Source organism: Epithele typhae, assembly GCF_022376455.1.
Source record: "Epithele typhae strain CBS 203.58 chromosome Unknown BXZ73scaffold_15, whole genome shotgun sequence".
Taxonomy (NCBI): Eukaryota; Fungi; Basidiomycota; class Agaricomycetes; order Polyporales; family Epitheliaceae; genus Epithele; species Epithele typhae.
The window spans coordinates 524894-540965 of NW_025954206.1; the positions used below are offsets into that span (position 1 = coordinate 524894).

At 62.5% G+C, this 16072-nt stretch overlaps 9 protein-coding genes and 1 non-coding gene across 10 annotated transcripts; 4 read left to right on the forward strand and 6 right to left on the reverse strand.

Moving 5' to 3' along the window:
• Positions 1 to 538: 538 nt before the first annotated feature.
• Positions 539 to 1856, forward strand: BXZ73DRAFT_100126 (uncharacterized protein; the record flags this gene model as incomplete). The annotated part of the gene is made up of 3 exons (XM_048014475.1): positions 539 to 795; positions 856 to 1411; positions 1845 to 1856. 3 exons carry the CDS (start codon positions 539 to 541, stop codon positions 1854 to 1856), a joined length of 825 nt encoding a protein of 274 aa, XP_047879355.1.
• Positions 1857 to 1880: 24 nt separating this feature from the next.
• Positions 1881 to 3265, reverse strand: BXZ73DRAFT_76532 (uncharacterized protein; the record flags this gene model as incomplete). The annotated part of the gene is made up of 7 exons (XM_048022454.1): positions 1881 to 1983; positions 2035 to 2158; positions 2244 to 2357; positions 2415 to 2664; positions 2724 to 2781; positions 2834 to 2939; positions 2995 to 3265. 7 exons carry the CDS (start codon positions 3263 to 3265, stop codon positions 1881 to 1883), a joined length of 1026 nt encoding a protein of 341 aa, XP_047879356.1.
• Positions 3266 to 4351: 1086 nt separating this feature from the next.
• BXZ73DRAFT_44668 (uncharacterized protein) lies at positions 4352 to 5426 on the forward strand (the record flags this gene model as incomplete). The annotated part of the gene is made up of 2 exons (XM_048019375.1): positions 4352 to 4614; positions 4700 to 5426. 2 exons carry the CDS (start codon positions 4352 to 4354, stop codon positions 5424 to 5426), a joined length of 990 nt encoding a protein of 329 aa, XP_047879357.1.
• Positions 5427 to 6052: 626 nt separating this feature from the next.
• On the reverse strand, positions 6053 to 7509 carry BXZ73DRAFT_100129 (uncharacterized protein; the record flags this gene model as incomplete). The annotated part of the gene is made up of 5 exons (XM_048014476.1): positions 6053 to 6107; positions 6162 to 6310; positions 6364 to 6825; positions 6881 to 7283; positions 7346 to 7509. The coding sequence occupies 5 exons, from the start codon at positions 7507 to 7509 to the stop codon at positions 6053 to 6055; spliced, it is 1233 nt and encodes a 410-aa protein (XP_047879358.1).
• A 277-nt stretch (positions 7510 to 7786) lies between these two features.
• On the reverse strand, positions 7787 to 8230 carry BXZ73DRAFT_100130 (uncharacterized protein; the record flags this gene model as incomplete). The annotated part of the gene is made up of 1 exon (XM_048014477.1): positions 7787 to 8230. The coding sequence occupies one exon, from the start codon at positions 8228 to 8230 to the stop codon at positions 7787 to 7789; it is 444 nt and encodes a 147-aa protein (XP_047879359.1).
• Positions 8231 to 8651: 421 nt separating this feature from the next.
• BXZ73DRAFT_100131 (uncharacterized protein) lies at positions 8652 to 9305 on the forward strand (the record flags this gene model as incomplete). The annotated part of the gene is made up of 1 exon (XM_048014478.1): positions 8652 to 9305. One exon carries the CDS (start codon positions 8652 to 8654, stop codon positions 9303 to 9305), a length of 654 nt encoding a protein of 217 aa, XP_047879360.1.
• A 402-nt stretch (positions 9306 to 9707) lies between these two features.
• Positions 9708 to 9779, reverse strand: BXZ73DRAFT_t81. Its single transcript has one exon. It is a non-coding gene; the product is annotated as a tRNA-Glu (tRNA).
• A 436-nt stretch (positions 9780 to 10215) lies between these two features.
• On the forward strand, positions 10216 to 11211 carry BXZ73DRAFT_44799 (uncharacterized protein; the record flags this gene model as incomplete). The annotated part of the gene is made up of 6 exons (XM_048019400.1): positions 10216 to 10267; positions 10333 to 10493; positions 10611 to 10703; positions 10793 to 10939; positions 10993 to 11040; positions 11101 to 11211. Coding segments are annotated over 6 exons (612 nt in total), but the record flags the coding sequence as incomplete, so codon positions are not given.
• Positions 11212 to 11983: 772 nt separating this feature from the next.
• On the reverse strand, positions 11984 to 13710 carry BXZ73DRAFT_76537 (uncharacterized protein; the record flags this gene model as incomplete). The annotated part of the gene is made up of 2 exons (XM_048022455.1): positions 11984 to 13499; positions 13571 to 13710. The coding sequence occupies 2 exons, from the start codon at positions 13708 to 13710 to the stop codon at positions 11984 to 11986; spliced, it is 1656 nt and encodes a 551-aa protein (XP_047879362.1).
• A 1239-nt stretch (positions 13711 to 14949) lies between these two features.
• On the reverse strand, positions 14950 to 15842 carry BXZ73DRAFT_100133 (uncharacterized protein; the record flags this gene model as incomplete). The annotated part of the gene is made up of 2 exons (XM_048014479.1): positions 14950 to 15649; positions 15706 to 15842. The coding sequence occupies 2 exons, from the start codon at positions 15840 to 15842 to the stop codon at positions 14950 to 14952; spliced, it is 837 nt and encodes a 278-aa protein (XP_047879363.1).
• Positions 15843 to 16072: the final 230 nt, after the last annotated feature.

The following is a 16072-nucleotide window of genomic DNA, read 5'->3' on the forward strand; positions in this document are numbered from 1 at the left end:
GCGTGAGGCTACCGTCTCAACAGGTTCGCCCTCGACTCTCGAGGTCGCGGACGTCGGAGTCGTCAGCGCTGCCAACGCTGGGCTTGGTCAGGTTCAGTCGGTGGGGAATATATCATTGAAGGCATGCCCGAGAACGCCCTGGTACCGACGTTCTCGTTCATCGTCATGCAGCGGTCTTCGGAGCTGGCGCGCGTCCACATCGTGGTATCGATCGCCGTGACCGGTGAGCGACCACTGAAAAATTTCGAGGTCGGTTTATCCAATCGTGCTACTAGACGGAGAGAGCTCATCTGACAGCACCCAGACACATAGGACGAGCACTTCATCATCCAAGTCTAAGTCCCTTGACCGCTAATGGGAGGATCTCATGGATTGAATATGACCTCATGTTTGCTTACATCCGTGAGAACTCGAAGCACCTCACCTACCGCAGCTGCAGGTGCACGCATCATCCTTTAGTTCGCGCCACTCGCACTCCTCTTTCCATCGCCCCATCATCTTGACCCACATCGTCACCTCATCAATGCGCAGCATTGAAATGTCTTTCTCTAGTCTTCACAAAGCAAAAGATCTGTGGTACAAGGATGGAACGATCGTCATCATCGCCGGCACCACCGCGTTCTGTGTTCACAGCAGCGTTCTTGAAGCAGTCTCCTCCGTGTTCGGAGACATGTTGAACCTTCATCGAGAAGGTGAATACGAAACTATGGAAGGATGTGTTGTCGTGCGCGTCACGGATTCCGAGATCGATATGTCGCATTTCCTCCGAGTGATGTTCCGCCCGGGTTACGATAGGTGAGCTTAGCCGATCCTCACACCTTGACATGACACGCCGCTAACATTCAGCTCGTGAAGTCTCGCCCACGAAACCGAGCCAATAGCCTTCTCTGCGCTCGCGTCCTTCCTCCGCATGGCACACAAGTACGACGTAGAAAAGGGCGTCGCCGTCGCCGTCGACCGTCTCTCGCGCCGTTTCGGCGCGCCGCTCCACACCTCACTCGGTCACCGTACCACCTGGGACAAGGTCGAAGCCCACCTCAACACGTCCTCACGCGTCACGTTCGACCCCGCCGATGCCATCGAGGCCGTCAACCTCATGCGTCTCATCAACTCTTCCGCGACGAGCGCAAACTCTCCGCGCTTCTCAAACATCGCGGTCACGGTCGCGCTCTTCTACTGTTGCGTCGCCGCCGATGGGAAGCCGCAATTCCTTCGGAATGGCCAGCCTCGCGCGGACGGGACGATGGAGGTGCTCAGCGACGCGGATTACGGACGATGCGCCACCGCGATGGTGTGCCTCCGGCAGGAGTTCGGCCACGTCGTAGGGCGGGCGATGGTCGCCTTCTGGAACGGTTACGATAAGTTCAAGAACGTCGTGGGTTGCTCCCGGCAGCCCAAGTGCGAAAACGACGTGCGTTATTGGTTGCTGGCGGAGAAAATGGGTCAGGACTCAGGAGTGCGGGCGGACGTGGGCCTCGGGGGATATGAAGGACGTGTGGGTGTGGCCGGAATGGAGAGCGGTCGCGCCGAGCATGTATCAATTGCCTTGCTTCAGGGAGTGGATTTGTTCGGGGTGCAAGAAAAAGTATCACCAGCTTTTGGAAGAGTCTATGTTGAAGGGATGGGGAACTTTTGTAAAGCAGATTTCGGCATAGGTAGTCATCACTGAGCCCGGTAGTACGTATGAATCCCCAACAAGCGCTGTTGACTCGACCTGGACCCGCTTGTACGGATTTTTCAACACGGCCGGTATGCGCGGGGAAGGTACCTTCCAAGAGTTTATAAAATAGCTGTGACAGATCGAAGTATTTCTTGAACTAAAACTATATCGGATTAAAGACCAGACCATTTCGTGAGGTGGAATAACCATCGATACCCTACTACTGGGCTGGGGCTGGGGAAACAGATGCGTCGCTCAGCTTCGGCGCGTTGACCTCATCCGCGTCCACCTCGAGCTGCTTCGCCTGTCTGTACGCGTCATAACTGCCGTCAGCGCACAGGAAACGCCGCAAACGAGACGAACGGGGGACGCACCTCGCCTTCCGACGGGCGTAGATCACCTCTTGCTTGATCGCGTCCACCCTCGCACCGATGTAGCGCATCGCGCCGATGGTGACAAGGACAATCACGACGATCACGACGATCTTCACGATCCTGCCTGCACGCGGGTTGACTATGGGAGCGCGGAAAAAGTGCACACGCGTGAGCGGGGGACTCGGAGAACGAGAGCGGAGCAGACGGACCGGAGCGGTCGTCGCCGATGAAGACCAGCGCGAGCTGTTTGGGGAGAGAGAGAGTTGCGGCGAGCAGGAAGACCCAGAGGCGCATCCCGCACATCGCGAACACGGCCGTGGTCACTGGAGAGGCTCTTGAGTCGGAAGTCCACACCTAGAGCGATGAAGGGAGGCACGTACTGTGCCCGGGAATCGCGCTGTAGCGCATGACGATGGGGACTATTATGCCGCCCCCGCGCACGACGCCGGAGTAGAGCGCGAACTTGAGCTGCGTCTCCTCGAGCTTGCGCCCGCGCTTTGTGCACGAGTACTTGAAGATGAAGAAGGTGAGCAGTTCTCCGAGGATCGTGCCCGCGGCGACGATACCGAAGCCGATCCCAACGCCCCAGACGTCGCCGACGAGAAACGCGATAATTTCGTGGCCGAAGAGCTGCACATGCGGACCGCGTGGTCAGCACATGCTGGTGTGCGAACTGGCGAAACACGTACTGGGGGAATGGACAAGACGATGAGTATGGCGATGGGAATGAGCCATCCTGCGGGCATGCTTCGCAGACGGCGGTGAGTATGATATGACGTCATAATGGAACGGGACGCACTTGCGCAGCTGCCGAGCCGCCGGCTCCAGTGCGTCCTCGATGCGAGAGTGCAGCGCCAGCATTACGATCAACGCAGCTGCGACCGTGAATCCGGCAATGACGGGCACTGAACGACGTGAAGTCAGCGGCTACTCCCAGGAAAAAATAGGAGGATAGCGCACCGATGTTTTGGCGGTTGATGCGCTTGAACGTGCGGGGATGGAGGAGTGCCCTGAGGTTGCACATTCGGGTCTTTCCCGAGAGAGCGCGAGCTTCGCTGGGGGTCGGGCTCGGAGTGCGGGCGACGCCCCTGGATGGGAGATCACTGACAGAATAGTCGACCCCATTGGGGGTATAGGCTGGATACACGGATGGCCGATAAACTTGTGGCTGTACCGATTCTGGGGAGTTGTGCATGGGCGGGTAGTTGTACTGTGGATGGGACACAGGCATAGATGGAGTCTCGTGAGGTGAAGGGCTGAGATGGGTCTGACGACGAGATGGTGGGCAGAGAAATGGATGAGCGGAACGAAAACGCTACACAGAGAGTCTGCGTTTTGAGTTGACGGGCGGCGGAAGCAGAGCAGGGATACAGGAGGTGAAATGGCGGGTGGCGTCTGCTACAGAGCTTTTGAGGCGGGAAGCGACGGAGAGCCTAGATGGAGCTAAGAAAAAGGAGGTGGACACTTCCCGTGTCAACATATCCGGCCAGCCTAGTCGCACCACGTGCGGTTGGAAGCAAGCCGTCTAGACGCCACGATCGAGGAGAGAGGTCTTCATGCGCATTACCCCAGTGGCCCCTGGCCGGATATGGTGGCGATTACCCGGACAGGGATATTCAGATCGGTTTTTCTTAGCATCCGTCCTCGTACCGCAGTATATGTGACGACGTACCGGAAGCTTTTGACAAAATCGGGCCCGGGAGTCCAAGGTAAGCCCAAGGTCTTCAAGCTGTGGTAGATGGACGACCCGTCGGCCCGATAAGGTCCACTCAGCACTGGCCGCGCGCGAGTCTGGGAAGCCGATCAGTGTGCATCCAAAGCTCGAATTGGTTCAAAAGGAGCCGCAATCGGACACACAGGATTTCGGATCCAATCTATAGCGACATATGAGCGGGAATCGGGCGACTCGGCGGGTGCTTACGTGGCGACTGTGACATTCCGGCCTCCTGCGGAATAGTAACCATTCCACGCTGCCGTATGCGGCTAATGCTGGTACTAGTTGCACCCGACCGGGACGTGGGAGGTTCTAAAAGTCGTCCATTGATGAGGTAGGAGGCGAATTTTGATCTCGAGCACCCGGCGCGCACGACCAAAGTCACGGGGTTCAAATTACGTAATAGCGTCCTGGCGTCCTTCCCACTGAAACTCTGATGATCGTCCACAGGGCTATCGCGCCCCCATCGTTGCTTCCCAGTACGCTGCTGCCGCAGCGAGCCAACAGTTGCAAGTGCATAAACCTACCTACCATACAGCACTCCGCACTAACATATGGACGAACTCGTTTAGAGCCACTGTGCTTTGCTGGCATTGTTCCATCATGTCAGCCTCTCCTCCAATCACTCGGGATACAGAAGTCTGGTACCACGATGGCAACGTCGTTCTCGTCGCCGAGGACGTCGCGTTCCGCGTCCACAGGTCCATCCTGGAGGCGAGCAAGTCTGCGGTCTTCCGGACGCTCTTCGAGGTCCCCCAACCGCTGCCCGCCGCCGCCGATCACCTCGACGGCTGCCCCGTCGTGCACGTGTCCGATTGCGCATACGATATGCGCGAGTTCCTCGCCGTGCTCTACAGTGGCCCGCGGTAGGTGCGCGCCGCTCCTCCCATCGCCGGGCTCACGACTTACGCTCGCCCGTGGCACCTCTCGCCGCCGCCCGCGCGCCCACAGAGCGTTCGCCCCCTCCGCGACGTACACGCTCCCGAAGCTGCTGGCCGTCGCGCGCCTCAGCCACAAGTACGAGCTAGAGGACGTCCTCGCCGCCGCGACGGCCCGCCTCGCCGCGGGCGAGTTCCCGCTCAGTTTCGCGACCTGGGACGCGCACCAGTCCGCCGCGGGCTCGGACGCGGACGCGGTGCGGCTCGCGCAGGCGATCCCGGCCGTGAACCTCTTCCGGCGGATCGGGCGGCACGATCTGCTCCCCGCGGCGTACTACCACTGCTACCGGCTCCCCGCGCGAGCCCTCCTCGAGGGGCGGCGGTGCCCGGAGAGCGGCGTGCTGGAGCGGTTCACCTCGGCGGAGGCGCTCGCGGAGTGCATCGCCATCCGCGACACGTTCTTCCAGAACCAAGGGTGGATGTTCCGCGGGTTCGCGGAGATCGAGATGGAGGGCGGCGGCGGGCACCAGGAGGACTGCGAGCGGCTGTGGGGGGACTTCCACGACGCCCAGCGGAACTTTTCTTCCGCTTGCTGGTCAGTGGACTCTGGGTTTGGATTGCTGGCGTCGAGGAGAGAGGAGTTCGCGCCGTTTGAGCGCTGCGAGCAATGCTATAGCAGGCTGACCGAACGTTGGGATGCCCTACGGCAGGATATGTGGACGTGGCTGCCTGTTATATGCGGTCTGCCGCATATTGAAGGCTGGGATACTACCTCAGACGATGGGGATTTGTCGGAATAACAGTTGTTGTAGTACCGTAGTGTGTACACCGTCGTAGTACCCTACTCAGTCGTGCTCACGAGTAGGGAGTCACACCACACCATGAAGCGAGGCGAAAGACACTGTAAGCGAAAAGGTACAGGTGACTCTCTCATAACGCATACCCCCGCGCGCCGCGACGTGTGGGAGGAGATGACTTAACGCCTTGCATTCCCAATCGTAAATCTGCCCACCCCAACAGCCATGCCCCTACCCAGCCATGTCCACCTTGTCCGCCTCCACGGCCTTGCGTGTCTCATGGCCAAAAGCGTGCCACCAGGCCCTCCGGTTGCCCCGCATACCGGGTGAGGACTGCGGCAGCTTGCATCAAAGGAAATAAAGACTTGTCTTTTGGCATCTCATTTATCGCCCGTGAGGGCGGAGCCCTATGGTAGGCGGTACCTGTACAGTGATCTACAAAGGCGAGGAAGGCTGGCGCATAGTAGCCCCTGCACTTGGTTTTGATCAATATCCAGGAAGCCGATTCGAAGAAGGGCGATCGAAGGCATTGCAGCGGCAACACTGGCCAGTGGGTTAAGCTATCTTTGGGTGGTAGACCGAGAGAGTCGACTGTATTAACAAAGCACACAAGAGCACTGTTACCAGCTTCACTCCTTTTCGTCATCTCCCCAAGTCCTGGTGTCAGTTGTATCCCAGTAGGCACTGTGCGCGCAGCTCCGTCAGCAGAGACACGAAGGCGACGACGTGGAGACTCACGGGGGCAAGTCAAGAGACGGAAGCTCGCCCGCAGACGCGCCCTCCTCGCGCGGAAGAGCCGTGTCCACCCCAGAGGAGACAACGACCGGGACTTCAAGCGTGAGGTTGTTGCCTATCCCCGGGAAAGACACGGTGACCACGAGTTCGTACTGTGCTGCATCAGCGGCAGCCGAGAATGCGCAGCGCGAGCTTCACGACCCACCGAACATTCGATGTTCGACAGCGCGAACGACGGCGGGCAGTCGAGCCGCAGCGTCGAGTCGAACGTCGCACGCTGGACCCACGTCCCTGCGTCCTTGTCGCCCGCCGTCCGCTTCTCGTCCCCGGGCGCGCGCTCAGGCACGAACTCCCCTGGGGAGACCTTCGCGGCGGTCGGCGGTCGAAGGGTGCCGTCCTTCCTCTCCTTCTCGGCCGCCTTTTCTCCCGGGAAGAGGCAGATGTCCTTGTGCGACTTGGAGTTGATTTTCAGCGCCATGATCTTGACGCGCCGCCGCAGCTTGAACTCGACGGCGTCGGGGGTGGTGGGGATGGGCGGGAAGACGCCCTTGTCCGATGATAGGCCAGCCGCCTTCGCACGGGTGAGTGGCGGGGTCTCGGTCGTGACCGAGATCGTGTACGGTATGACAGCGGAGAGGGGCAGGACGGGGATGTCCGGGAGGCTCAGCTTGGGGGAGCGCGTCTCAGACGAAACGGAAGGCAGCACGGGCGCGGCGACGCACCTCGACCTCGACCCGGGAGTAGTCTCCCCACAGCCCCTTCCGGATCCGCTCCTCCCTCCGGTACGTCTTCCGCTGGTGCGCACCGGGCGCGGCCTTGATTCGCGCGCCGACGGCATCCTCCGGGACGACGGCGAGCGGGACGCGGTGCCGCTTGTTCGTGCGCAGCCGCCCCTTGCGCACGCCGACCGCGGCGATCGAGTAGCGCACCGTGCCGACGTCGCTGTAGCCCACGCCGACGTGGTGGAAGGATGGCGGAAGGTCCGGCGGGAGTGTGAACGAGAACGGGACGGCGAGGGTGTCGGAGTCGGGCCCGTGCGGGCCCGCGCCGCGCGCCCAGGCAGTGATGTCCTCGCGGATGAGGGGAACTTTGGCCACGACGACGTTCTCGCCGACTTGGATGGAGCTGCGAGGACGGGAGGGAGGGTCGGAGAGTGCGCGCAAGAGAGGGAGAGGGGGAGCACGCACGCATAGGCTGTGCCGTGGAGGCGGATCTCGACGAGCTCGATGTCTTCGTCGTACACCTGACGGACGTTGATGGAGACCTCGCCTGCGACGGTGCTGCCCGCCGAGTAGACTGCTGGGGGAAGGTAGATGGTGAGGGCAGAGGTGGAGGATCCGAGGCCGAGCATTGTGGCTGTGGTGAAGAGACGGGTAATTTGCCTCTTAAAAGCGGCGCGCTCGCACCCAAGATGAACGCCATGCCCGACAAAGGCGAACATACGCTGGCCCAGGGTTGGATGAGCACAGTCGCGCAGCACGATCCAGCAGCGCATTGCGATGCTTGAGTGCAGACACGTGTCCTCAGAGCAGTGCCTTTGATTACGGGAACGCTGGAGTGCGACACACCCTCAGCGCGGAGAGGGAGAGCGTGGAGACTACATGTATGGTGGACAGATCGCGCAGGGCTTACGTGCTGCGCGATGCGCCTTCCTTCGCCTCGGCCTCCATCCAAGACAAATCCTGCCGCTGCCCGTTCCCCATGCCCAGCTCCGCGAATCTGCGGCTGAACCGCCCCAGCCGACCGGTGAGCCCGTCCTCCTCCGCCTCCATCCCGACAAAGCGCGTGGCGTTCCAGACGGGGTGGTTGGTCGTGTCGCGGGTGAGGCGCATCGCCGCGCGCGGGGACGAGGTGAGGTGGACGACCGTCGAGCCGTCGACGCGAACCAGCCGCTGCGGGTAGACGGGCACCATTGGGCTCGGGAGCGTCTTCGGGCGGAGCTTCCAGACGTGGGTGCGGCCGTAGGGCGAGCCGGAGCGGGACGACGCGAGGCGGGTCTGGACGAGCGGTGGAGCCAGCGCCGGGTGGGAGAAGGTTCGAGAGGAGGTCAAGAGGGCAGTGAGCAGCGTCATTGTCGAGAGCGGGGGTAGCGCGGGAGGCGGAGACGAGGAACGCGGAGACGGTGGGCGGGACGGTGGAGGCGGTGGAGGAAGAGGAGGCGAGCGGAGGCGCCGGTGGAGGCAGCAGGCGCCACTCCCGCTCACGTCGTCGTCCACAACGGACTCTGCGCTCAGCTGTGCTCCGATTGCTTTCCTCAGTCTGCTGCGGCGCCCGCCAGCCCCGACCGCTGCGGACACCCGCCCGTACGTGCACCGTGTTTTCCAAACGCAAGCCAAACGTGGTGGGCGGGGCCGCCGCAGTGTGCCCCTGAGATGCGTCGCCCCTGCCCAGCGAGCTTTCCATCCTTCGTCCTCGTACTCACCCCGCCTCTCTCACTCCGTGCGCCCTCCACTCTCTGGCCGCTTGAAGCACAGCCAGATCGTCCACCAGCGAATGTCTCGCGCAGACAACCCATCCGACCTGCCCGTCCTGTACGTCAAATGGACGCACCAGTCCTCCATCCCTTCCCTCGCCCTCTCCACCCTCACCCCCACCCCTGCCTCCTCGCTCGTCTACCACTACCTCGCGCCCATCTGCCCCGCCGCGCCCCTCGCCCTCGGCCAGCACCTCAAGCTCCTCGTCCTCTCCGACCCCCGCTTCCACACCCCCGCCGAGGACCTGCCCCCGCCCACGGGCTCACACCAGTACGACTCCTACGACCCGCACATCGAGGGCCCGCTCGTCGCCGCGCGCGACATGTCCGACCGCGCCCTCGTCCTCGTCCTCCGCAACACCTGCGCCTGGAACCCGGTCGTGTACGCGTACGTCACCGTGCCCAACCTCCCCGGGCTGACCGTCCACCCCGACGTCCGCGACCGTGCGCGCTCCGTCCCGCCCTCCGCGTGCACGTCCGCGATGGGGCCCGCCGTGTCGCTCGAAGAGGGTGTGACGATCCTCAGCCACGGCTCGCCACAGCGCGCTCGCCCCCCAGCGTCGCCATACTTTGAGTACGAGGACCCGGACGACATCATCTCCGCCATGAAGCGGTCGGTTGGCCTTGGGGGCCGCTATGGGCGGGCGAAACGGCCCCGGTCCAATTCGCGCTAGCCTCGTGTTGTGCTCCATCTGCCCTAGTACTTACTTACCCTATCAGCTTGTCGCGAATGCGCACTCACAGCGCTATGTAACCACAGTACTTTTATGTTCTGGACAGTTTCCAATTAATCGCATTCCATTGGTCTAGTCATTGCTTCTGACCTCACACCGGGGGCATGAGCCAACGAATCCTGGCGTTCCTTTGATGCGTCATGTTTGCCTCATGCAGTATGTTACGCGCCGAAACATTCTTGCAACATCCTTGTAACATCTGGAAACTCGAGTTCCAATTGGCTGACGATCAATGTTTCTCAGAGTGCCCCCACGTGAAGACATACAACATGATGCAGAAACGGACCGTAACAGCGGCTAATGCCCGCGGTGTCATGCAAAAAGTGCGTACAACTGCTACTATTCCGACACGGGGAATCGAACCCCGGGCTATCGCGTGAGAGGCGATAATGTTAGCCACTACACCATATCGGATGATAATAAAGCTGCGTTGTGCTTTATAATTAAAGCACTCAGCACGGTCTTTCCAGGCGCACACCTGTCCTCATCTGCGGATGTCCTGGACGTCTCCCACTCGCCTCCACACTGCAACCTGCCACGCGATCGTGCAACGGCCGTGCTCAGCGCACAGGCCTTGGGCTGTTGTCCGTCGCCGCTCGGGACAGACCAGCGGCGATGGCAGAAGCAGCGAAGCCCCCGCCCATTCGACTTCTCTCCCACCCGTCCATGAGAGCTTATAGCTAGCTCGACCGCCCTGCAGCTCGACTGCCCCGCCCTCTTGTCCTATCTCAAGATCTCACCCCCGCAAGACGATGGCTGCATACAAGGTCTCCCGGCTCTCTGATCCCACAGGTCCGTCCTCCCTCGAGCCCAGCTGCGTCTACGCCCACACACCGACCGCCCGGGCCCAGACGCGCAGTTGGACGAGTGCGCGCGCGCACTCGCGGAGGCCTTCGACTACAGTCAGTCCTGCCCGCCCCATCTCTCGCCTTGTTCACGCGCGCACCGCCGTCGACGCGCTCCCCAGAGTTCCTCTTCGACGCCCTCGACCGCCGCCGCGACCTCCAGGTCCCCACCCTGCTCGTCTCCCTCCAGGGTTGCTTCGTCGACGGCGCCGGCGAGGTCTACGCAGCGAGCGTCCCTGGAGAAGGCGTCGTGGGCGTCGCCGTCTGGTCTGTCCCTTCTTGTGTCCTCGCACGCACGCCGCTCGCTCACTCCCGTGGGACACAGGGTCAGGCCGGGCCGCGACTTTCTAGACGGGTGAGTCGCCCTCGGCGCGAGTCCGCGCGTGCGACGCAGGCTGAGCGCGAACCGCGTGCGTGCAGCGAGGAGGCGCAGAGGGGATGGCTCGAGCTCATGGCGAAGCTCCCGGCACACTTGCAGGCGTGGTGGACGAACGTACGTCTCGTCCCCTCATACTCGCGCGCATATGCCCATCCGTCCCTCGTCCTCTTGTCCGCTCGTACTGAAGCTGACCTTCCCCACAGTACTACGCCGAGTTCGGCCAAATCGTCGAATCGGCCATCAGCACCAAGACGCACCACGCCTCCTGGCACCTCGTCATCATCGGCGTCGTCGAGAAGCACCGGCACAAGGGCATCGCGACCGCGCTCATGGCCGACATACACAACAAGGTGCGTCGGTCGGGGCGCTTTCTGCGACCGGGGATATAAAGCGATCGCAACAGGCGCGCCAGCAAGGCGTCGCGTCTGTGCTCGAATGCGCGGACGAGAACGTGCGTATCTAGGCGCTTCGGGGCACATGCGTTCGCTGACGCGGAATGCGCGCTGTTTAGATCCCTGTCTACACTTCTTTGGGGTACACCGTCGAAGGCTCGGGAAAGCTCACTTCGCCGCCGCCGAGCGAGGGTACATTTTCCACCAATATACTCATCAAGCGTCATTAGCTCCAAGACCCTCACCAGAAATGAATCTCTTTGAGTTGTGTACGTTTCCGGGGGAATCTTTGTTCATCTGCGTCACAGGGCACCAAATTTTGGAGATCATGTTGCGTCAAAGAGGTTCAATTTACTGTATCATGTACTCCTACTACACTTCCAAGAAATATACTACACCGGACTACGTCGTGTGAGTACCACTCATTGGATGCGCCATGGAGGACGGTGAGGAGCTCGCGCATGTCGTAACTGCGCCTCTACGGACTGGGAGGAGCAGTAAACCGCACTCCGGATGGACAGGCCTGTTTCGTTTCAATGCCCACTATTATCAACCTGGCGGAAATGGGTCTCTGGGAAACTTCGACGTCCGCGCACATACCATGTACAGAACTGATTCAACGACTATCACCGTATTCGATGACGTCGTGAGCAGGCCACCACTTATCAGCAGGGGAGTCACGCCAAGAGATGAGGGGGTCGAGGCTCTGCAGGCACTCTGGAGAAAACGGGTTGGGAGCGGTGATGGCATCTTGAAAGACACCAGTACGGACGCATTCACACATATCAATAGACAGCTGAAGCTCGGTGGCTGGCACCGTCCATTGAATCACTACTGCGTAAAGTACATCGCGTCCCGCACCAGGCATTGCAAGAAGGCAAAAGCAAAAACGAAGAGTCCAGCGAGAAGAGTCCGAGCGGTGAAAGCGTACACTAGTAATCACAGCCCTATTCGTAGCAGTCCGCAAAGTCCGAGGCTCGTACGTATTTTGGTCTCCGACGTCTACACGTCGATGATGGGTAACCCGCCGACCAGGCCCGCAGCGGACGAAGATGAGGACGAAGACGCGCTGCTCGTCGCGCTCGAGGTTTCGGTGGTTTTGCTGTCCTTCGAACCCGTCGTTTTCGTCGCCGCGGCGGACGAGGAGGCGTTGCTCGTCGCGCTCGACGTTTCGGTAGTCTTGCTGCCCTTCGAACCCGTCGTCTCCGTCGCCGCGGCGGACGAGGACGAGGACGAAGACGCGCTGCTCGTCGCGCCCAACGTCTCGGTCGTCTTGCTGTCCGTCGAACCCTTCGTTTTCGCCGCCGCAGCGGACGAAGACGAGGCGTTGCTCTTCGCGCCCGACGTCTCGGTCGTCTTGCTGCTCTTTGACTCCTTCGTTGTCGTCGTCGCGGCGGACGCGGTCGTCTCGGTCTTGGTCGCGGAAGTGGTCTCTGAAGACCCCTTCTTGGCCGATGAGGATTCGGACGACGCGGTCGAGGTCGCGGCGGACGAGCGCTCCGTCGTCTTCCCCGACGACCCCTTGTTGGTCACCGTGACGACCTTCGTGGTGTGAGTCGTGACCGTGATCGTGGCGCTCCCCTTCGATTTTGACGACTCGGTCGAGCGCGAGCTGGATGCCGTGGTGGTGCTGTTCCCGGAAGAGCCCGACGAGGCGGTGTGGGTGCTGTTTCCGGAGGAGCCTGAGGACGCGGTGCTGGTGCTGTTTCTAGAGGAGCCCGACGACGCGGTGTGGGTGCTCTTCCCAGAGGAGCCCGACGACGCGGTGCTGGTGCTCTTCGACGAGCTGGCGGACGACGAGGCGGAGGTCTGCGCAGACGTGCCCGAGCTCGCGACCGAGACCACGACGGTGGCGGACCCCGACACTGACGAGCTCGAGGCAGCACTGTTCGTCGCGGAGCTGGACGCGGCACTGCCCATCATCGAGCTCGAGGCCGGGTTTTGCGTCGCGGAGCTCGCGGCCGCGCTGCCCATCATCGAGCTCGCTGTTACGCTGCCCGTCATCGAGCTCGCGGTTACGCTTCCCGCCGCGGAGTTCGACGCAGCGCTGTCCGTCGCGGAGGTCATCGCGCTCGAGGCGGCGCTCGACGCATCCCCGTTCATCGCCGAGCTCGACGCCGCGCTGCCCGTCATCGCGCTCGAAGCCGCGCTGCCCGTCGCCGAGCCCGACGCCGCACTCCCTGTCGCCGTGGCCGAGAGCGACGCCAACGGCTCGCTCGTGACGGACGCGGCCGAGACCGCGGCGCCGCCCGAGCCCCCGGCCGCGTTGTTCGCCGCGGAGCTGCTCGCGCCCGCCGCGGTCGCCGAGAGGGACGCGAGCGGCGCGGAAGTTACGGGCGCGGTCGAGATCGCGGCGCCCCCGGACCCGGCGGCTGCGGCGACGGCGGCGGTGGAGAGGGACGCGAGCGGGACGGTCGAGACGGAAGCGGCGTCGATGGCGGCGCGCGCGACGAGCGCTGCGCTTTCGTCGGAGGCGTCGCGGAGGAAGAGCCCCTCCAGCTTGGACACGGACGAGATCCTGCGAGGGCACGGTGGGTGAGTGTGGGGGCTGGGAGGTCGGACGAGTGCGAGAAAGAGGGGGACACGTACTCGCCAAGCGCCGCCTCGAGCCGCGTGAAGTCGGCGTTCGAGGAAGTGTCCGTCGAGCTGTCTGTTGCCGGGATCGGGAGGGACTGGACGCTCGCGGCGAGCATCGAGGCCGCGAGGAGGGTCGCGGTTGAGAACTTCATCTTCTCGGTGTTTCTTGCGTGTGTCGGGGAAAGGGACAAATGGACGCCTGGGCGAAGGAGGAAGGAAACGCCAGGGGAAAGTGGGTTGCGATGCAGAAGGGCAGAGGCGGACGCGGTCCAACGGACGTCTCAGAGGACGCGGAAAGGCGAAGGGGGGAAGGCGGCGCGGCCGGGAAGTTCAAAGGAGCGGGGGAGAACTTGCAAGAGGGGCAACGGCCGGCGCGAAGAACGAGACGAGTCTTCAGCTGCCTGAGCCTGGCGAAGGGTGGGGAGGAGGACGTGCGGCGGCGAGGCGTCCGCCTTTATGTGTGCGCGGCGAACAACGGTCCGCAGTGATGGAATATGCAGCGGCCGGGGGAGGGATGGGCCGCACCAAACCAGTCGTAGAATAGACCTCCGTCGCCGTGGTTGCTGTGGAGACGAGTGCGAGGAGGCTTGGCCTGAACTTTTCGCGGGCCGGATGACTACAGTCAACGGAGGGGCGAGACAGGGCGAGACTCGGACTTGAGCATGGGTGGAGATCAGATGATTCGTGAATGAATGCGAACGATTGAAGCACTCTTGCGGGAGCAACAACCTCGAGAACAGCCAGCCTTGAGCGAGACGACGTGAATGTGAACATGCGTACAGTCCTTCCCTGTCCGGATGACCCAGCATAGGCGCGTTCGGGTGTCCTGGCGAAGGGCAGGGGTGCGAGGACCTACACAACCACGTCCGTGGTCCTGGTAACCCGAGTACCCAATTCCACGCCGCCCCCCCGTTCCCGGCCGATCGCGGTGTCCAATCTGTGACCACATCGGGTGCGAGCCTAGCGTCGGAGTTTTCTGATCCACCACGCGTCCGTCGAGTCGTCGTTCCGGAAGAGCGTTCGCGGTTCTCGTCAGCCAGCTTTGCCCCCATTTGGGTGTCGAGCACTGGGTTGCCGCAGCTTCGTGTACTCACCTTCCGGCGTCCGAAGCTCGAGCTAGCCGACCTGGCGCTGTTGTGCATGTCGAATGGCGCAACGGAGACGCAAGTGCCCCCACTCGTGATCACACCGAGGAGAGACAGCTGGAACTTGGTGACTGGCACCGTCAATTGGACCGTACTACATAGCTACATAGCACTTTGCGTGCATCCGTGTGCATCCAAGAGCACCCTTGATCTCAACGCCGGGGGGTATCCAGGACGATCGGTATCCGCGCCAGACCCGCCTCGTCCTTCAGCGGGCCTGGACCAGCGCGCGCGCGCGAACAGAGCTCAGTTCGGGAGCGCGTTGATCTGCTGCTGCAGCTGGCCGTACACGGTCGACACCGCGGGGCAGCCGACGCCGGGCCCGTTCAGGTTCTGGAGGGTGACGAGGAGCGCGCCGATGCGCGCCTGCTGCTCGCCCTTGGAGTTGCCGGTGGGGAAGGAGACGGCGACGGAGGGGTTGTTGGTCGCGTGGCCGGCGGCGACGTTCGCGCTGAGCTTCGCGATGAAGTCGCTCCGGTTAGGCGGGCACGAGCAGGGGATGTTGATGTTGTTGAGGCCCTTGCAGTTGCCGGTGCCGTCGGGGGACGTGCCCGCGACGACGCCGAAGTCGGGCACGAGCGACGCGTCGATGCCGCCCGTCGATGCGGGAGTGGAGGCGGCGGGGGCGGCTGGGGGAGCAGGGGCGGCGGGAGGCGGGGTGGTGTCGGTGCCGGCGTTAATGGCGGCCTGGAGGGCGCCCCAGGTGGTGGCCGCCTGGGGGCAGCCGACGCCGGGGCCGTTGAGGTTTTGAAGAGTGACGGTGGCGACGAAGAGGCGTTGGAGCTTGGACGCCTTCGAGTCGTCCTCGGGGAAGCCAGTGATGGTCACCGAGGGGTTGTTCGTCGGGTGGCCGGCGGCGACGTTCGCGTTGAGCTTAGCGATGAAGTCGTTCCGGTCGGGAGGGCACGAGCACGGGACGTTGATGTTGTTGACGCCCTTGCAGTTGCTGCGGCGGACGAAATGAGCGTCGGAGCGCGGGCGAGGGGAACAAAGAAGACTCACCCAGTGCCGTCAGGGCTAGTACCGGCCTGGATACCGAACTCGGGGATGAGCGCGGCGTTGACGTCGCGGCGGAGGAGGGGCGCCGAGTTGACGGCGACGATGGCGATGGCGGAGAGGGCGATGGTGGCGAACTTCATGATCGTGAGTTGGAAGAGGGATGTGCGTAGACGGAAAGAGCTAAAGAGTGTGCGTGGATTCGGGCGGTCCAAAAGGTCTACGGAAGGAAGGCGAGCGTTGCAGGAAGCGTCAAGCTCAAAGCAAAGAGAAGAAAGATACGCCCGGCGTAGAGAGACGTGAGTTCCAGCTGTCGGATGGAGGGAGGGACGAAGAGAGCGCACGCCTGCTCTCCCGCTTTATACCGCGGCCC